The sequence below is a fragment of the Dichomitus squalens genome (genome assembly GCF_000275845.1).
Source record: "Dichomitus squalens LYAD-421 SS1 unplaced genomic scaffold DICSQscaffold_14, whole genome shotgun sequence".
Classification (NCBI taxonomy): Eukaryota; Fungi; Basidiomycota; class Agaricomycetes; order Polyporales; family Polyporaceae; genus Dichomitus; species Dichomitus squalens.
The window spans coordinates 491,143-510,775 of NW_006766896.1; the positions used below are offsets into that span (position 1 = coordinate 491,143).

General features: G+C 56.5%; 8 protein-coding genes across 8 annotated transcripts in view; 1 reads left to right on the top strand and 7 right to left on the bottom strand.

The window, feature by feature from the left end:
- Positions 1-622: 622 nt before the first annotated feature.
- DICSQDRAFT_24526 (GroES-like protein) lies at positions 623-977 on the bottom strand (the record flags this gene model as incomplete). Its single annotated transcript, XM_007365814.1, has 2 exons — positions 623-781; positions 834-977. Coding segments are annotated over 2 exons (303 nt in total), but the record flags the coding sequence as incomplete, so codon positions are not given.
- Positions 978-1,234: 257 nt separating this feature from the next.
- On the bottom strand, positions 1,235-5,441 carry DICSQDRAFT_60648 (acetyl-CoA synthetase-like protein; the record flags this gene model as incomplete). Its single annotated transcript, XM_007365815.1, has 17 exons — positions 1,235-1,639; positions 1,692-1,951; positions 2,000-2,143; positions 2,195-2,228; positions 2,282-2,819; positions 2,875-3,137; positions 3,197-3,254; positions 3,325-3,469; positions 3,583-3,748; positions 3,800-3,947; positions 4,010-4,092; positions 4,149-4,202; positions 4,252-4,391; positions 4,499-4,588; positions 4,640-4,708; positions 4,763-5,092; positions 5,141-5,441. 17 exons carry the CDS (start codon positions 5,439-5,441, stop codon positions 1,235-1,237), a joined length of 3,228 nt encoding a protein of 1,075 aa, XP_007365877.1.
- Positions 5,442-7,393: 1,952 nt separating this feature from the next.
- Positions 7,394-8,200, bottom strand: DICSQDRAFT_170185 (uncharacterized protein; the record flags this gene model as incomplete). The annotated part of the gene is made up of 2 exons (XM_007365816.1): positions 7,394-7,533; positions 7,603-8,200. 2 exons carry the CDS (start codon positions 8,198-8,200, stop codon positions 7,394-7,396), a joined length of 738 nt encoding a protein of 245 aa, XP_007365878.1.
- Positions 8,201-10,310: 2,110 nt separating this feature from the next.
- On the top strand, positions 10,311-10,996 carry DICSQDRAFT_60714 (uncharacterized protein; the record flags this gene model as incomplete). Its single annotated transcript, XM_007365817.1, has 2 exons — positions 10,311-10,410; positions 10,467-10,996. Coding segments are annotated over 2 exons (630 nt in total), but the record flags the coding sequence as incomplete, so codon positions are not given.
- Positions 10,997-11,022: 26 nt separating this feature from the next.
- Positions 11,023-12,891, bottom strand: DICSQDRAFT_170187 (uncharacterized protein; the record flags this gene model as incomplete). The annotated part of the gene is made up of 5 exons (XM_007365818.1): positions 11,023-11,643; positions 11,699-12,067; positions 12,125-12,202; positions 12,265-12,606; positions 12,667-12,891. The coding sequence occupies 5 exons, from the start codon at positions 12,889-12,891 to the stop codon at positions 11,023-11,025; spliced, it is 1,635 nt and encodes a 544-aa protein (XP_007365880.1).
- A 147-nt stretch (positions 12,892-13,038) lies between these two features.
- On the bottom strand, positions 13,039-14,549 carry DICSQDRAFT_170188 (uncharacterized protein; the record flags this gene model as incomplete). Its single annotated transcript, XM_007365819.1, has 5 exons — positions 13,039-13,410; positions 13,470-13,541; positions 13,601-13,663; positions 13,725-14,462; positions 14,520-14,549. 5 exons carry the CDS (start codon positions 14,547-14,549, stop codon positions 13,039-13,041), a joined length of 1,275 nt encoding a protein of 424 aa, XP_007365881.1.
- Positions 14,550-14,805: 256 nt separating this feature from the next.
- On the bottom strand, positions 14,806-16,900 carry DICSQDRAFT_170189 (uncharacterized protein; the record flags this gene model as incomplete). The annotated part of the gene is made up of 8 exons (XM_007365820.1): positions 14,806-14,845; positions 14,904-15,111; positions 15,169-15,636; positions 15,688-15,744; positions 15,796-15,921; positions 15,990-16,093; positions 16,142-16,539; positions 16,589-16,900. The coding sequence occupies 8 exons, from the start codon at positions 16,898-16,900 to the stop codon at positions 14,806-14,808; spliced, it is 1,713 nt and encodes a 570-aa protein (XP_007365882.1).
- Positions 16,901-17,229: 329 nt separating this feature from the next.
- Positions 17,230-19,633, bottom strand: part of DICSQDRAFT_60433 (uncharacterized protein) — a gene marked incomplete at both ends in the record, with an annotated part of 8,620 nt that continues 6,216 nt past the window's right edge. The window contains 2 exons of the mRNA XM_007365821.1: positions 17,230-18,156; positions 18,220-19,043. Coding sequence (XP_007365883.1) covers positions 17,230-18,156; positions 18,220-19,043 — 1,751 coding nt within the window. The remainder of the gene's footprint in view (positions 18,157-18,219; positions 19,044-19,633) is intronic.

Sequence of the window (19,633 nt, forward strand, 5' to 3'; positions counted from 1 at the left end):
CGACGTGTCTTCTGATCCAGTCATAATGCAAAAAAAACGGGTGGCTATATGCGCACCGCAATAACGATACAGTGGTATATGCGCCACAAAACGCCGGCCGGGATCGTAGCGGCGGTAAAAAGAGTGATCCTGAGACTAGGGTGACTCGAGAGAAGGCGAGGGGTCGCAAAAAGGGGTGACTACAGAGGCCTGGCAGGAACTTCAGGCGCAGGGGCTCATAACCTGTTAATTTCTGTAGCCCAAAGTATGAGGCGCCTCACTCGGGGAGATGATGGAACGAGTGAGTTTCATTACCTGTAGCCCAAAGTATGAGGCGCTACAGGACATAGTGAGTACGGTGAGTATGTGGGTAACGCGAGAGACGACGTACCCTCACTCGGGGAGATGATGGAACGAGTGAGGGACGTTGGTTATGTGACGGGTGCTAGTATAGTGTGAACGGGAGATGCCGGCCTACAGCGCCTGATGCGTGAAGCGTGAACTCGTGAACTCTAACAAATAGCAGCCCTGTAAGCGAGCGCTGATGATAGAGATATTAGTAGGCAAGAAACACACCATTGATCGCCCGCGACTCGCAGGTAACAAAGTCCCCATGGCGGCATCGTGAGCAATTGTAACAGTGTCCCCCATGCCATCCTCCACCGACGCGTTGACCAAGCGTCCAAGTAGTCTCAGTGAGAGGTATTGAGACAACATCTCCGACTATCTCATGTCCTGGAATACGAGGGTAATCAATGGGAAATAAGCCCTTGGGAACTTGGTCGTCACTGTAAATCAAGACCTGAGTGCTAGCGGAAGTTGTTCCGGGTTCATACTACGTGCCTGCCACAAACTCCACATGCGATGACTTTGACCACAATCTCCCCTTCCTCTGGATCCCTCCAAGGAACTGTTATTTTCTGCAAAGATCCGTGCTTCTCGGTGAAAGCGTATGCAGTATAGGAGTTGGGATGAGGAAGAGAGCTGGCCATGGTGCTGTGACAAGTGTAGTGCAGGCAGTACTCGTACGCCGGCGACTTGGACTCGTTCTTATAAGCTACAGCCATACATAGAATTCTGGAATGGTCGATAGAAATCAAAAGCGCTGTTTTCTCTCACACGATGTACACACTGTTTCTGGAAACCAGTACGCCATGTCTCTACATCAGGGGTAGTGATTGGCTCGAAGATGTGGATCGCTCTGTGCAGTGGGAATGTAGGTTCACAGAATGTAAAAACTCGATTCGGACGTGTACTACAAGAACTCAGTACTATTCCAGAATGCTATCCATCGCAGCACATCTCCTTCTCCCAGCCTTCCCAATGCCGCCAAGCATTCTGATGCCTCCACAGCCCTTTCGTTGCACAGTATGATATCAGACCTCTCGGTTGACATAGCGACCTCAAACCAACCGGAGAGCGCATCCATTCCGCACTCTGTTCCACGAGCTCCGATGAGAACGTCGGGCTCTAACTGCCTCATTCGCGAGATCCAATCCAAGGGCGAGGTGAGGGAGACTTCGAGCTTTACAGAAAGCGGTCCGAAAATGTCCATCCACGGTACAGGACACGGAGAGGTTAGGTGGAGGACTGGATGGCAGCTGTGACGCATTTGCAGCAAAGCGCAAGCCGCGACATCTATTGGAACCCACGATATGTTCTAGACAATAGCCTGTTAGCAAACCCATGTCACATGAATGATGTCCGCTCACTGTATCCATGGCTGGAATTGCACCAAGTCGTTTGCTTATGCGTAGGAGAGATGGGATCCATTCTTTGGTGTTCCAACTGCCTATATGTGTATCCCCACTCAGCTGTCCCACACGCACAGATACAGTGCGCAATCCCGTATACAGGGCTGCACAATGTAACACTTGCTCAGCTACCCACTTGCTCTCACCGTACCCGGTCCCCAGTGCGACTTCTGGTCCATAATCGATTGATTCTACTGCCGGACTGTCGGATACGTAATCTATTGGATTATGAGCGCATGGCCTCGGTGCGAGCAGAGAGAACGCACTCTGTAGAGCACTGACAGAGCTTACTAATAGAAGCTTTGGCCCACCGGGCACAAGGGAACTAAGCGCAATGTCAACGAGATGTCGAGTCCCAGATAGCAGAGGTTCGAATGAAGCGAGAGTGGCGTTGAAATCGACCCGCCAAGCTATCATGATCGTCAGCATGCCATCGCAACATTCGTGAGACAAATTCTTACCACCATGGATGATAGTGGTTACGGTGCTCCTGACCTGTATGGACCTGATAGTGAGTCCTGGAAACTGTGACAAGCAAGAGAACATACCTCTAGCAAGAGAGCACTATCTAAACCCAAGTCTTCCTTGGTCAAATTCGCGACATGGAATGTCACAGTAGCCCCATCGAGTGATTCCCCGTCCAGGCCCCACTTGTTAAAACTCTCTCTTTGCCTCTCCCGCAGGTCGGTGCATCCCGCGCTCGAAACGCGACCTAGAACATACACTCGTACAACCCGTGGGTCCCGCAGAAGCTGCGAAAGGAGATGGGATCCAAGGGCTCCTGTCGTACCAGTGATCAAGACAACCTCTCTATAGGTTCCTTCGGCACGTCCGGAACAAGGTTCGTGCCATTCGGGAGACGGAAAGTGACTGTAACAGTCGACAAGCGACTTCATCTGCAGTATATGGGAAGCATGTTCATCTTCTCGACCTCGCCCGCCCATGCTCAAGGATGTGCAGACGTAGGTGGTGAGATCACCTATCGTGGGGTAAGCGTACACAAGGTTATGGGGTATATAGGGGGCATGTTCATGAGCTGTTTCCAGAGCTCGCGCGAGGGTGCTGCGTATCCAATTTGCTCGTAGACTGCATCAATGTGAGACTGTGGGTGAATGTAAATCAGAAAGAGGTTGAGTCATACCTGTCACAGCCATGTTGCAAGAGGTTGTCTTCATCTTTGATCCATGGCACATTCATAGCTTCGAGAACTACGCTGCGCACATAGGCATTCACAGATTGCTTATCCCATGAACGCGGTAACGGAATGCCCCCAAGGGCGTAGCTGTCGATCTTGTCGTAGACCCTGTAAATCTCCTCTCTATACTCATGCAAGCAGAGATGACGGCGAGGGGTACCCTTGCTCGTCAAAGAGAAGGGCTTCGAAGCGTCCGTCACAGTGATCATCTAATTGAAAAGTTCCGTTTCAACGTACTGACGTTCAAGAACTTTCTGAGCAGACGTACCTCCTTGAAGATATGCGAGTGCGACGGTGTGTACGCATTAACTCGCTCGACAGTTGGCCTATAGAACAGAACCTCTTCAAATTAGTGCCGATTCTTTGTTGCACAGGAAACAAAAACATGAGACGCACCAGATTCTATCCCGGAACGCTTGAAGCTCTGAGACGTTGTTCCGATTGAACGGCTCTCGCGGCTGTATGATCACACCAACTTGAGCTCTGCCGCTTCCAAAGACAACGGCGACGGCGATCTCTGGATCTTGCACAAGACCGGATTCTGCCGATTCAAATTCAGCGTTTCTACTGGTTGACATATCACTTGACTCACCTATCGGTACAGGATTGCACTACATCTGAAATCAGTACGCGCTTCTGCCGCTAAGTATTCACGATTTACCTTTTCCCCGTTTGACAGAGTGATTTGATCGTCTACGCGGCCAAAGACTCTGAAGTAATTCTGATCTGTAGGATGAACCTCCAATAGATCTCCTGTAGCGTATGCGGCACGTCCACGGAAGGTGGTATTGAACACGTTAGGGGACCAACTCGTGCAATCCTGGTTGGGCAAGTGTTAGCCCAGAATCAAAGAACGGTGCTGACGCCTTACCAGTATCACGAGCTCGAATACTCCTGGTTGACTTTGTTGGGCTAATCTCCCGTATTCTACAGCTGGCGAGATCGAGAAATAGGACCATTTGTCTCCGGACATGGGCCGCGCGAGGGCCATATGTCTCACGACGACGCCAATCTCCGTCCTAAACACCCATATTCAGCTACGTCGTACATTGAATCTGAGGTATAGAAATATGTAACTTACGCCCCATACACCGTGAACAATCTGACACCCTGTTCTACAAGGCCATTACCGATATTAATACTCAGTGCGGCGCCCCCGACAATCTGTAGAACTCGCTTGAATGACTCTGACAAGTGTTTCAAGGCTATTTGAGACTCACAATGAAGTCGAAGTTTCGAAGGAGCGCTAAACAACGAAGGTCGAGAGCCCAAGTCTGTGCAAATCTTTAGCGACTTCCTGAGTAGCGAAGAAGATGTGACTACCTCCACAAATGCAGGAACACAGATCATCCCTTTGCATTCCGTACTCATGGCAGCATGTAGTACGTTCTCAGCGGTAGGCGCGATGGGTGGGACAGATGGTCTGAATGTGGTGATGACCGCACCAAAGCCTACCTGTGGTTCTCGAGGAATCAATATCAGAGACAAGTATACCGAACTCAAGAGACATACCGGGTAAGTCAAACTTATGGTTCCCATCAAGTCTACGCATATCAATTAACAGATGCACGCAATAAATGCATAGCGGAAGCTGACTTACGGAACATGGGTACGCAGTGCATAGATATCCGTATGTCTGCAAGATCCATATCACCGAAGTCTGCAATTCTGGAGATGTAGTCATGTAATTCAAGGAAGCCGAACTACGTACACGGTGCGAAAGCCCATTTCGAGAGATTCCGGTGCAGCAAATGTATCGGCTTCGGGTATGATGTCGAGCCTATACAAACCACCGTTAGTGGATACGGGAAACAGACAGATCTATAGTGCTTACCTGAAGAGTGAAGGATCACCGCAGTGTCCCCACCAGTTGTATGGCGGCGAGAGGGCGCGTTGAATTGTGCCCCGCCATCGTTGGAATTGTACAGGTCGTCGTATGTAGGCGCATCCACGAGATTTATTTCATAACCTTCTGTTGCGAGTAAAGCTCTCGCTTCACACGCCAGGTGCTGCATTGCTGAGTCTGCACTGACTAAAAGAACCATTGTGGCGGTCTTCCGGAGAAGATCTGCAATGGCGGGTGCGGAGTTCCTCACAGAGATTGGGAATGGCGTGTATCCCACGTACATGATTCCAAGAACCAACGTGAAGTAAGTGGGGAAATCTATAGGAGGGTTGGAGACGAAAAACCAGTGCACAACACACCACGTACCAACAGACGCCAAGATCCCTACTTGAGTGCCGGTTTCAGTAGGAAACTGATGCATGTTGGGGAGGGTCGCGCTCGCTGCCTTCCGGACTCCATGAATGATATCCTTGAATCGCAGCGTTTGCAGTACGTTATCGGTATTTTGGTAAACAATGACGGGATGGTCGGGGCTGTTCTCGGCATGGAACTCATACAGTTCAGGTATGGTGAGGTTGCCGTAAAAGGGTGGGCGAGTCCATGTGCTACTGCCGACCCCCTGTTGGGTACGAATTGTTAGTTCCTCAGGTATCCCGCAGAAAGACATGTGTCACGTCGAGTCGGAAGGAGTTTGACAGGGAGTCAGCCTCAAGGCAGTAGCCAACATATCTATAGGAAGATCGCTCACGATTCTCGCAAGATGCCAGGGACGGAGAGCATATGAGGAGAGAATGCCCGAGATGACAGGGACCCCAGACTCTCTAAGAATAACTATGAGAGCTGTCAACTTAGGTACCTGATAGCTTGACGTTCAGCGCCCTGAAGAAGCCCCGTGGCAGCGGAAGGAGCTGAACTCCGAGAGATAGGAGCAGAATTCCAGACCTGCATCATCAATCAGATTCTCCAGGGAAGACATGATGTCACCTTCCTATCTATCAGCCGGCTCAAGGAAGGACGAAGCCTGAGAATAGCAGTCAGTTCAACCAATCTGCCTGCATAGAAGATGGTGATACTGACGGCGATCTCGGGGACTACATGTGCTATGGCAGTTGCGCTGAGACCACTCTGGTCATGTGTGATGCCGAGCGCGAGGCAAGGAAGGCATGGAAGACGCTGGACTTTTGAAGGGCTCCTTGTCGTCTCCTGCTCAACTTCATCTGCTTGCTGAGACCTTTTAACAGATGTTGAACGTCAATATTTCTCATGTCTAGTCCGAGTACATTCCGTAGCTGCTGCAACTCAGCAGTGAATCGTATTGGCTCACTGTCTGTGGCTGCCACCGTTGTGACAGCTGCACTCCAAATTCGGCGCCCTGGTAACGACATTACTATGATAAATTCGAGACCCATAAAAGCAAGTGTTGTGCATAATTCACAGCCTTCCTGGAGCTTACAGTCCGGTGACAAGTGCACGGCATGTGGACTCCAATCCTTGTTCGGAACAGTGCCAGAAGGCTGTTGCGCACCTGTAGATCTCACGCTTGACCAGCCTTTGGTTCCGCCACGTATCTCTCTGTAACAAACGTCTTTCATCCACGTAAGTTAATCTTCTATGCATACAGCCTCATAGAGGAGTACATCTCCAATGTAGCCAAGTTGCATCGGACTTTATACAAGCGATCTGGTGCTCATAAGAACGAATCAACGGCTGGGACTCGTTACACCACCTTCTGATCCTTCGTTTCTGCTGGAGTGCATAGAAAAGAATGACATCAGTTAATCAGTTCTCTATACTCAACTTCAATTCATGTATACAATCAACGCAGCGCTCAGAGTGCGCCATCGCATTTCCGGCGGAGCCTAGAACAGGGGGCTTAAAATCATCATCGCCCCATAGCACAAGAAGCGCTGTGCCTCCACATCTTGCCCTTGACTCGCACAGCAGTCCTCCTGTTGTCAGCATAAGTCTTGATTGTCAACAGGTTATGGCGCGCCCTGCTTTGCAAGGTCATCAGTGGTCCTTAGACTCGTACTCAGAAGAGCCAGGGTGGGAGAAGATCGCTGTACGGATGACCCATGAAAATGTCGTAGCGAGCCGTCTACAACAGCACACGCATGTTGCCCCGCCTATTAGGCGTAACAAACATGCATGTGTGGCTCGGGCCCGGGAAAGAGCTGATAGCCGGCGACAGAGACGCCCAAAAGCACAGCCACGAAGCCACAGGGGAAACCTGCGCGCCTTTCTCTTAGAAAGAGCAAAAAAGGACACCGGGGTTCGAACCCAAGACCAACATCCGCAGATTAATCCGAACGACCACGCTTGGCCACTTGGTTATCGAGGTGTACAATAAACTGCCAGTTGTAACCTCAGTACACGCTGCATCGCGGACAAGGGCATACATGCATGTGGTGTACATGCATGTTGGGCGCGGAATCACCAGACAACGGCCAATGTACACTACGCATCGACAATTCTAGCGCTCTCGTCTGACAATGGGGTACGATGTACGTGGCGGGAAGACAGAGTTGGGGACCTGTTTCAAAGGGAGCACTACTTACAGGCTGCAGATCTATGGACGGCGGCCACTGTCAACTGCTCACCCCAACGACTAACTAGCGGTCATCCAGCGAAGCGATCGACCTCCTCCGAAAGGTTCTGGACCGCCTGCTCCAGCCCATCCAGGCTAGCCTTGAGGCTGTCGATCGCGCTCCTCAGCTTGGCGTCTGCGAAGCCCACGACGTCTGAAGTAGTGGTCGTGGCTGCGGGGGTGGGGGTCAGTAACGGCCAGCCCTCATGCATTCGACCGCGCGCATGCAAACCTGACCCACCTGAGCTTGTGCTGCCCCCGTCCGTCTCGTCTTCCCGCTCGAGCTCGCGCTCGACCGTCTCTTCTTCCTGCTCGTCCCCTTCGCTGGCGCTCAGCGTCGCATTGTCATCGTCGCCTGCAATCCGGGTGGCGACTTGAGCCTCAGCTAGGCCGATGAGGTCGTGCAATGGCAGGCTTGGAAGAACGTACCCGCTAGGGGTGCCCATCGGGGCGGGCGCCGTGCGCGCGTCGTGGGTTCCCGGGGCAGCCGACGTAGGGATGGTCGACATGGGGTAGGGCGTCGCGCGCGAGAACTGCCAGAGCTGTGCGGGTGTCAGGTTGTTGGCGCGCTCGGTCAATGTCGGCATCCTGGACGTGTGGGCGGTGGTGGACGTCGGGGGCAGGGCGCGCGCGGGTGCAGCTGTGCGCATAGCTGCGCGGGGAAGTGGGACAGGCTCAATTCGGAGCTGCGGTCGGCGGCTCGGCCTCGGGGCAACGTACTGCGCCCCCTCGTCGCTGGTCTCGGGCTCAATTCGGAGCTGCGGTTGTCGGCGCGGCCGCGGGGGAACGTACCGCGCCCCCTCGTCGTTGGTCTGGGTGATGGTAGGGGGACGATTCATTCTGCCGCGTTGAGCGAGTTGCTTCGTCGATCTCTCCCAGCAGCTTTAAAGCAATATCAGCCACCGCAGCACGAGAGGACGCACGTACCCAATACGGAGCCCGCTCTCCTCCTTACGCCCTCCTCTCGCGCCGTGGCGCGCCTCGTGTGTGCTGCAGCGGCGTGCAACCTCGAAGTCGATGGCCTAAACCGGCAAATATGCTGTCGTCACGGAAGCAGGGCCACCTGAGCTCTCTGACGTATGACTCGGCGTGCAGCGGAGGGCAGTCGTTCGAAAGAGGTGTGTGCATGGTGGTGGCGAAGGGGGGAAGGGCGAGAGGGAGCTATCCAAAGGCGCGATCCGACTCTGACCCCAGAGCGCCAAAATGGAAGGACACGTGGTCGCGTGTTGGTCATCAAGCGCTCAGCGCCAGATAAGCGGTCACATGCACGGTTCGAACGGGGCGTGCCTCATCACAAGCGCCCTCCTCCTGCTTTACTCCTCTACTTACATCTCTCGTTGCCGCTATGTTCCGCCACCCACATCCTGTCGCGCCTTGGCCGTCCCTCCCCCAGGTATGTCTCTCACTAGCTCTCCACAAGGGGCTCAACGGAGGTCGAGCGCAGCGGTCATTGAGACCGCTCGCTTCCTTCCAGGCGTGTCGTCCTCGTCGCGTAGTGTGTACCTAATACACGCCGCGCACGAGGCTTCCACATCACTCTTGTCGCTTTTTTTGTAGGTCTTATGGCGCGGCAATCCGTTCTGGCTCGTGCAAGGTGCCGCCGGCATCAGCCTCGCCTGCGTCTATATTCATGGGATGCCCCCATGTGCGCCACCCTACGTCGCCACCCAGTGCTATATAACCACCCACCCCCAAGTGCTGTCTGGCGCGCCACCCCTTCTGCGAGAGCATGCCCCCCCCAGGTGAGAGGCCCTTTTGGCGTTGTGGCGGGGAGAGCGCGCGCAAACCCCTTGTTTCCCGTCTCCCCGTCGCGGCGCGTATGGTGTTGCATTAGCAGGGTCCCTCACCCCATCTTGCCCACCAGGTGTCATCGTCCCGAGCCTCTCCGGGTTCCGCAAGGTAAGCCTTCTCCCCAGATCTGCCGCCATTGTCTTGCACTGTACATCCCGAACAGACGCGGAGCGGCACTTCTTTCTCCCCTTGGGCTACCGTCGCCCCCTTCGGTGTACCCATTGAGGCGCCTGCCTTTTTCGACCTTCGCGCGCGCATAGAAGCCGCACTGGCAGATCAAGCGCGAGAGCCCGTCTGCGCGGAAGAGGACGACCTCCCGGTGACCCAGCTGTTCGACAAGGACTCAGCGTCGCCCGCGAGTGTCCCTCCCATCGTTATCCCCCCTGTGCCGGAGTTCGCAGATCCCGCCGCGGGCGATCCGCTTGACATCAGCAAAGCGCGCCACCATGCGCGCGCGCACAACCTGCGCCGCCGTCAACGTAACGCTGACCGATTGCGCGATGCGAACGGCGGCAAAAGGCCCGTCAGAGACTCTGCCATCAGGCATCGCGATGCTGCCGTCGCGCTGGAGGTAGCTATAGACGCCGACGTCCTGCTTTCCCAAGATGCCGGCCTCGCCATGCCCTCCGTCGCCGAAGCCCACGATCCCATCGCCACTGACCTCTCATTGGTCATGGAGGACGTTCCCGTGACGAAGAACGCGTTTACCGCGCGACGATACCCTCAAAGCCCCGAGGATGTCCAGCCTGCCGATGTAGACGACCTCGTCAGCTGTCAGGGCTTCCGCCTTGTCGAAGCGCGGCCGGAGTGCGTCTCTTGCCGTCCTCTCAGCGTTCCTCGTCAACTTACCCTTGTCTTATGCAGCCAATGCCGCCCCATCATCGACAGGGATCGCACCCTCATCGGTGTGGTCTGTGGGGCGCCGCGCGAGGTTACCCCACCCCCTGGCCAGGCCGCCCAAGTGCCGTGGTCGGAAGTCCACCGTCGCGGCGCTGTGCTCGCGGAATATTTGCGCGACAACCTACGGATGTCCAAATCACACGTGCAGCACCGACGCGGCAACTTTGCCGCGGTGGCGAGCGGCATCTCGTTTGGTGGTGGGCAGCAGGCGAGCGTCCGTGTCCTGGCGCGTCGTGATTGGCCGCTGACATTCATTTCCAGCGCGTCGGCAATCTGGCACACTCTCCTTACAACGCCGCCATCCTGGACGCAGTCAAGCAGTCTACGGCCATGCGGCGGATTGCCAACTTCGCGAACAGTACGACCCCCTCCGACCTCTCCCATTGCTCGTCGCGCACTTACGGGTTTGTATAGATTCATTCCGCCTATTCTTCCCCAAGCTCCACCACTTCTACGATGCTACGCTGGATGCGCTGTGCTCGCGGGATCCGTCCCTCCAGCACAACTTCACAGGCAATGCTTTCGCATGCGCGACCTGGAACCTTGGTCCGCAGGCCATCTCTTACGTACATACCGATCATCTCAACTTGCCCTGGGGCATGTGCGCCATCACCGCTCTTGGCGACTTCGACCCGACGCGCGGCGGGCATCTCATCCTTTGGGACCTCCATCTCATCATCGAGTTCCCGCCCGGAACGACAATACTCATCCCCTCGGCAATCCTCCGCCATTCCAACGCCCCCCTTGCGAGCCCTAACGAACATCGCTACGCCCTTATTCAATACTCTGCAGGGGGCCTCTTTCGCTGGGCGGAGTGTGGTCATCAGACCCAGAAACAATTCCGCAGCGCTGGCGGTGTGTACGCGCAGACGGGCCGCCAGCGATGGAGGCGCGGCGTGGGTATGCTGGGCATTTGGGATGAGTTGAAGGCTTCTAGACCGTAGCTAGTTAGCAACACCGCATGTTACGGCTAGTCGTACAGCAGGTCTAGGTCAATCGTTGTCACCCCCCCAACCGTAGTCTCTGCCGCCACCCAATTCAAGGGCGCTTTGGGCTTCGCGTCCACCTCTGCCTCCTCGACCTTCACGCGCTTAGGGGCCGACTGACCGAACACGGCGTGCGCTCCCCCTGCTAGGCGTGGCGCCCTCCCTCTCGCACCGTCGCCGGCGTCGCCCTTCTCGGTGGTCGCCTCCCCCATCTTGACGCCCGGCCCGACCTGCAGCGGCTCCAGCGATGACGAGCGCGAGCGGTTGCACTCCGCTACTACGTCGTCCCAATCCCTTTTACGACCGCGTTCGGGGGTCTTTTGCGCTATGGGCGAAATGCTCTGGCGCGGGATGCTTAGGGCCTCGATCTCCAGACCTAACGACGGCATGCCCTCTACGCCTGGCACGCGCAGTAGCAGCGTGTGCGTAGCCGCGCTGATCGGGATCTGCTCGCGGACGCGAATGCGCTCCCAGTCGGAGACGTCGTCATGCCAAAGGTCGACGCTGCCTCCCTTGCGTATTAATTCGAAGATCGTAGGGCTGTAGCGCAGTAGGAATTGGTCGCTTAGTTTGTGGGCGTGTTCCTTCACCGGCTCTTCGTGGTCCTGGTGTGCTGTCGCTGTAAGATGGAGAACCGCTGTGCCGGTGGACGCCACGCACCTTGTACCATAGAACCACCCAGACCTGGTCCGCTTTAATCTTTCGCCCCAAGATACTTTTCCTCTCGGCCCTCATTGCCGTCAGCGACCCACGGCCAGGGCTCCCGCTCCAACAGGTCTGGGCGACGTGAAGTTCGGTCCCAAGGTTAAGACAGCGGCCGATGAAGTCGTGGCGCACGAGGATGATGCGCGTGTGGGAGCTTACTGCCATCGCCTCCATGCCGGGACACCAAGCGTTCGTTTCGGGGCACCAGAATTTCGCCTGTATCTCGATGCCGTCCCACATACTACCCAACAGGTCGATCTCCAATAGATACAGGTGGTCAATCGCGTCGATCTCGACATCGTGTGCCACGGGAGCGTCGTCTGGCTGCAGGGCAGCTTCAGCCACCGTTGATTCTGGCGCGCAGGTGCCGCCGGTACTCACCTTTAGCCACAGTATGAGCTTCACCAACTGCTTGAGTCTCACAGGCGCTAGCTCTATAGCGGCCGCAGCAACAGGCCTCTGAGGTGCATGCCGCGCGAGTTAGCCCCACACTCGGACATGACAACAGCAGGCGAGCGCACCTTGCCCTTCTTGGGCTGGCTGCCAGTGCGCCTCGCGACGACATCTTGCTCGTGCGCTTTGCGCGCATCTTGCCGTAGGCGATCTACGCTCGCGAGAACCTTTGCATCCGCTTGGCGAAGCCTCTGCGCGACTTTAGCCTGCGCGCGCGCCTCCTTTTGCTGCTGCTCCGCCTCGCGCTTGGAGATGAGGATGGCCTGACGGAGCTCGTCTTGTTCTCGGGCCACGAGCGTGTCTTCCGCCGCCGCCATCGCATTGGCCTCAAGCTGCGCCTCGATGGCCTTAGCGATCCACGGCGAAGGGCCCGACTGGCTCGGCATGTGCATCCGCTTGCATTTGACGCACTGCCAGTGGGTAATCACAGTAAGCATGGCCTCCTAGTCTACGCGGGAGCTCGCACTTACTCTCAAGAACCACTTTCCTGGGTGCTCGTCCTTGTAGGTAAGACAGGCCTCGAAGTTCCCGTAGGTAAAGCTGCATCTCGGGCACTTGGTGGGAGCAGGAGGAAGACGATTAGACGCGTCGATCTGACAAAGCTGCCGCACAGTGGGGCAGTACCGGCTCGTCTGCGTATCTTTGTAGAAGGCGGTCACGACTTTGAGGCGGTCGACGAAGCCGTCGTCGGCCATGTTGGGGGCAGGGGGGATGAGGGGCTGCTGGGACGGCCGTCCTCCCGGCTTTTCATCACTCTGGCGTCTTGGGCGCGTCCCTGTTACCATCTCGTTGGCACGCCCGGTTCGATTCGAGGCTGTTCATCTCATACCCTCGCTAATGATTCAGATCGCGTCTACATCTATGGGCTGGTCCGCGCTGCCACCGAGGATCTTATCCGTCGAGAATAGGTCGCTCGGGAGCACGTCGCCCCGCTCGTGGACGACATCCCCCAGCGGCATTCCGCATCGCTTCTTCCAACGCTGGGCCTGTTCTACCCCCTCCGGAATGCCGGCGTATGTCACCCTTCGCCTCTTAGTCCCGACGATATCCCCCCCGCGGCTTCCGTCGCCTGCACCCTTTGTTTGGTCTGCGGCATTGCTGCCGCTACCCAGCTCATTCCCCTCTAAAGCCTCCTTGCGAGAGTCCTTTACACTCCCATCGCGCTTCAGCCTTGATGGAGCGTCCTCATTCGCTACGTGTTTCGCAGGATCCCCCTGTAGCCTCGCATGTCAAAACGGCGTACACGAGCCGCCTATATTAAGCTTTGCCTTACGTCGGAGAGCCCCACGGCAGCGTTCCCCCGCTCGCCGCCGCCTGGCGCGGGGACGGTGTGGGTGATGGCCGGCTGAAGTGCGTGCGGATGAGTCTGTGCGAGATGTAGCACGGGCCAAATCGACGACGCACCGCGCTCTGTGTTGCGGCCCTCTTCTGCCGGAGGCGTCTGGGTGGCGAGTATTCGTACAACCCCTGATGATGGCGTCGGTAGCGCGACGGGAGTGGCAATGGAGACCGGTTGTTTCTTACTCACCTCATCGAGCAATGGCTCCTCGTCCTGTGCCCTGAATCGTTCGACCTGGGCTTCCAACGCGACAATCTCACGCCCAAGCCCTACAGTGAACTGCACGCCGATTCCCCTGAGGAGCACGCTCTTCTGCTCCTGTGGAAGGAGGCTTTCCGCGTACATGTCTATGGTCTCCCATCGAATGTCCTCCAGGGACCACATCTGGGCAGCCATCCGTCCGCCCAGATACTGCTCGATCGTGGTGTCAACGGACCAATTAATCTTGAATCTACGCGTTGTGCTGATGTTGAAGACCTTCGGAAGGCTTCCATCCTGGGCGAAGCTCGTTGCTCCAGGAATAGTACGAATGACGACGTGTCGCGATGAACCACACACCTTGTCCCAGAAGACCACGCGTATCTCAACCAGCCACTGTTTGGTTATCGGAGTGATCAGCGTCGTCGGCGGTGTGGTTGGCGTGTAGCGAGGAAATTCGAGTGATCGGTATATTTCCTCCAGCTCGGCGCCGAATTCGGGACACGACGTGACGCCGCCGACGCGTACTAACAGCGTTGACATTGCCCCCGGCAGCTTTATGCCGTCTTCTACGATGCGGATGGCCTTCCATGTGCCATTTTCCACATCGAACATCTTCACAAAAGCGACGTCGTCGTCCACCGCCCGGATGATTCGCAGATCTGTGAGCCTGATCGTAGGGGTCTTTGTTGACACCTCGACGACTTCGCTCCGGGCGAGCTGGTCGTTCTATCCGTACTCATTCTGATATGTACGCCTATGCAGACCAATGACAACAGTTCTCACCTTAGACCACAGCAGTACCGTTACGTGCATGGCGTCAGCTGGCACAGGCAGGCAGAAAAGGGGGTTTGGAGTTGGCGGTCACGGTCGGCCGCAGCTTGCTCTCCGTTTAAACTTATCGCCATTTGTCACTTTAGCGCCGGTATCGTTCAGCAACTGAAGCACGCATGAACCGACTCGGGCGTGATTCAATTGGCCCGGTTTTCATAATGCTTATTGTGGCCCGCAACATCACCGATATAGCATCGATTTTAGACTAATAAGCTATCTCCGCCGCCGCGGCCTCTGCCTACATATTTTTCGCCCTCTTCGTGATGAGTGGAGCAGTCCTGCGGCTGTATGTTAGAGCGGATGAAATCGTACACGTTCAAGGCATTATGCGCGCACCCATCCATGCCATCCCCGCGAGCTCTTGCCGTCTTCTTGACCGAACGAGTTGGGCGGGCAATCTCCTGCAAACCTGTCGCCTCGGGCATTGGCACTCCAGACGCCTGCGCCTTCTTGCGGCCCCCCCGAGGCCGGGTAATAGCCTCTTCGAGTCGAACGGGCGCGGCCCCCACATCGACCGCCTCCTCCGTTCGCTCACTCGCAATGCCTGGATGCGAGGTTCATTATGGAAGCGACGCAGTAATTAGTGAAATAGGGCCCTTACGTGGTGTCAAGGCCTCGGGGGTTGCGTCTGGCATCGGGAGATCGTCAGTGTCGAAGTAGCTTTCGGCGTCGTTGGGCAACGACAGCGCCTCGTCGGGGACGTTGTTGACCTTGCCGGAGCCTGGAATATGTTCGCCGAATGGGCTGGGTGGAACGTCCTCGCCTCGAGTCGTTGAAGCTTGTTGGGTCACGTCCTGCATTGGAAGATCGTCATGAAGGAAGTAATGTTCGTCGACGCTGGTCAAAGACACCGCCTCGTCGTGCACGCTGTTGACGTCTCCAGTGGCTGGAATGGGGCCGCGGGACGAGCTGGTCGCACTGGCATCGCCGCTGACGAGCGGTGAAATCGGGACCTGTTCGACAGCAGGTGCGTCCGTCGCAATGACAGGCCTCGCTACGACTGTGGTCGAGGTACCCGCCCCCAGCGTTGTGGTCGAGGACTGCTGCGCCTTCATGATCTCACGGTATCCTGGTTGACCTCCCTCAGCGTGTGAGCGAATGTCGAATACGATACACGTACTTAGCAGGGCTCTGGTTGCCAAAACAGCAAATGTGCGCTCTTCTTCCGTCTGTGGGCCTGCTAGCGTGTCAGCTGGCGATTGTAGCGTCGAAGCACAAATATGCACACCAGCGACGGATTGTTGCACCCACAGGTCGAACACCATCTCAAACTCCTGCGGGGTCCACCCGATGGCTTGCAATAGGGCCTGGTGGAAGGATAGGCCGTAGCGATTCACACCCTTCCCTTTGCTGTCTGTACGTTATCCGCCAATGCTCGTCGATGGCGGTGAATGATGACTTGCCGGTATGTTCGCACTTCACCCGTGTCATCTGGCCCGCCCACGTAAACAAAACCACCCCATCCGGCATTCTTGTACAACGCTTCCATTAGGATGTCGATCCATGCGGCGACATCCTCGGCTTTGCTACACTCATGGTTGAGAAAATTCACAATGAATTGAAACCCCACTCACGGTGCGACCCCGGTTCCGCCTCCTTGCGACTCGTCATCACTCTCCTGATCGAGGTCGTCTATGTCGTGGTCTCCATCTGCTTCCGCCGCACGCTTGCGATTCCTGTCGTCTGCAACGGCTGTGTAGATGGCCTGCTCTTGGTCGCTGAGCGCAGGCCACGCCTCAGCGCAAATTTTACGCCAACCCGCTACGTCAGCTCGCGATTTGCCATCGGCCGTCTCAATCACAGGCCACGGAGGAGCTTCTGCGCTGGTTTGAAAAACATCCAGCCCCGTTAGTGCGCGGGGCTTTCGGGGTTTGGTGATGGGCGGGATGGGGGGCCCTTGCCAAGCCACCACTCCCGCTCCCTTGACGCGCTTTAACGTCCCCCTCCAGTCGGATACCCACTTATAGATATGCTGTGCTCCATGTCGGCCTCATGCTCATCCCCGTTCACGAAGGACTCACCTCCGGAAGGGTCTTCATCCGCTCGTCGAACTCTGCCTGAGTTTCAACCTTGCGCGAGAGCCGCGGCCTATCCTCCTTGCGAGCGCGCCGCACACGCGCCTTGAAATCCTCTTCGGATTCCCCCGGACCAGGCTTCGTCATCTCTTGCCTGAATAACCATTGGAGCACTCCAGCAGCGTCCTTGACGGGGGCTTTGTCGTGGGAGAGTGCGTCTTGAACTTCGTCCCTCTGGTACGCCTGGCGGAGCCATAGCTGTTCGGCGATGGAGAAATAGCTGTCCTGGTGAAGGAAGGGGGGGCGGATGTTCTCCATCCAAGCACAGGCGAGGTCAGAGAAGCAGAACAAACATGCAAGTTTTCACCACTTCATGTTCGCGTAGTTTATCGGGCAAATATGAATATATGACAATTGGCTATTGTCGCTGATGTTACACGCAGGCCACCAACCTCGTCGTGAAGGAACTATGCGGAGCACGACGAGATGAACTGAGGTAGCGACGTACTTCGTACGACGTGCGTCGGCAGGTCGAACTCCTCATACGCGTGGACAGGCACAACTGCAGATACCGGATGCGGCCGTTAGTGAGCACCGAAGGCGATGATCAACGGGTAATACATACGAAGAGGATGCATCAAATGTAGCTACAACGGGTAAGGGATGGGCGGGACAGGCAACCGGGCAAAGTCACGAATGAAAGAGCGCACGTAGAAGTCCGCCGCACATTGTTGGAGCTGGACATATTGTGCTGCTAGCATCTCCCCCGAAGACCTCCGTGCTTCTAGCAGCACTTCAGGACAGCCACGCCAACGACAGAGGACTTGGATGAAGGCGAGCAGATAACGGCGGCAGCTGCGCCAACGCTCGTCCGGTGGCGCATACCAGCAGAATTCCCTAACAGAATCTAAAGATGGCAAAACCGAGACCCCTGACGATGGCTCGCCCCAGATTCCAGAAAGGAGCATCTCGCGCTCCCATTGGAAACGATCGGACCAGTTCGAGGTGTCCACTTGGAGACGATCGAGGGCGCAGATGTCCGCACGGAAGTTGAGCTCGTGAGCCTCCCAAAGTAGGGTGGCTCTGATCTCCGGGTTCACGGCAATAGATTCGACGTCGACTGTCATGCCCCTGAGGGCAACGCATATGTCGGGGGTATACGACTCTATGTGGCCCACTTGGTGGAAGAGGGCGCTGATCTCGTTGCGTTCGTTTTGACGACGGATCTCCCGGCGCACCTCACTCGTTTCTGGGCCTTTCGGGCGGTGCGTCCTCGGTGCATAGTCTCCAAACAGGGCTGAACGCCACTCGCCGATCGATAGCGGTCGGTTGCCCATGGATTCGTCAAAGAGGCGTGTGCGGCAAAACTCCCGGATCCGGGCCAGGTTGTGAAGGTAGCGGTGGGCTTTTTCGTCAATGCGTGCGCGATCAGGGTGTGGGCAGTTTGGAAACAGGCCGGCCACTGACGAAATCGTATCGAGTAGGAAGGGAGGCGGGTAGAAGTACAACGCCGAGTTCGGCATCTCCTTCAGCGGGGAGGTCGCGCTCAAGGCAAGGACCCAGGGCTTCGGGACCTCTGAAAAGGGGGACGGGACATAGTGGCGCAACGGATGCAACGGCCCTGATTGCAGAGCAACGGCAGATGATGGATAGGAGGCGCCACTCGACTCCGCAGAGGCCTCCTTCGCGTTCGGCGCCTCCTCTTTCATGCCCTTGGATATCTTGCGCCCTCTGCGAGTCTTCTTCTTCTTGGACGTCGACCCATCGTCCGCGCTGATAGCCGGCCGCATGGTCAAAGGCTTGTCGTTCTTGCTCTCCACGCGAGCTCGTTTGTTGTCAGGAGGCCCATCAGGGAGGTGTGGTACGGCGGCGAGGTGCAGCCCATCCAGATGACACCCACCAACGTGTTTGGACACCGACATCAACATCCCCGTGAGCCAATTCCCCGTAACGTTGGGGGCCCCAACGAAAGTGCCCGCCTTGTGCAAGATTGGAGGGCTGCATGGAGACTTCGACATGTCGCCGGGTAAGCCTTCCGTATCCACAGCCTGCCATACCACGAGGTCCGGGCTGATAGGTTGAATAAGCCACACGGGTAGCCCGACACGGCACCAAGTTTGGGCATCAGGTAGGTCGCGCACAAAGCCGCCTAGGACTGGCAACCGAGAGGTGCTCCAATCCTTCGTGTCCTCCAGGCGAGGTGCCACCTCCTCCGCGTAAGTCTTCAGGCCTGCTAACTCCAGACATATGCGCTGCACGTGTGCGGCGACAGCAATCGCCGTCCGAGGGTGTGAGGCCACGTAGTTCATCCTGTCTACCACCTGGCGGAGCATCATTACTAGGAAATTTCCGTAGCGACGTATGTCGCTACGGACCGCTGCCATGGACTGGAATCGTTCGATGGCGACACGCGCACATTCAGACAACGCAGCGCGGGTGGCCTTGCTGATGAAGCCTAGACCTCTGACCATGACCTCGGTGTCGCGGCGACTAGGCGCGTAGACTCGGGTCGACGTTCGGCGACGACCCCGTAGGCGAGCGGCGAGGGGCCGAAAGGGGGAAAGCGAGGGAAAGAGGGATAAACGCAACAAGAAACTCGACGGGGCAGAGCGGAGGCCGGCACAAAGGCACAAGACCTACGAAGCTAGTCTTCACGCAGAGAGCGACAGACTAGTCCCAATGACCAAGTTATACATTAGCAATCAAAGAGAGATACAACGCTATGGTCACTCACCTAGTCCCAATGACCAAGAGGTCGAGATGGGGACTAGGGAGCGCCTAGGGGGGTCCTTATATACTAGAGGGGCTGCTTAGCAACCAAGGACAAGGCGCGAGAGCGAGGCAGTGAAGATGACAAAGGGGGAACAAAGGGCGAGAAAGAAAAGGCAAGGGCATGGCGATCACGGGAACGTAGCATGCGGCTGTGGGAACGTATCTACAGTGTCCAAACTGGGATGAGCTAGGAAAGGAAACGGTCCGGAAATGGAAGGTGGGCGTCAAAGGGAAGGGAATGGGCGGCAAAAAGGGGCGTCTGTCCAACGTCCGTGACAA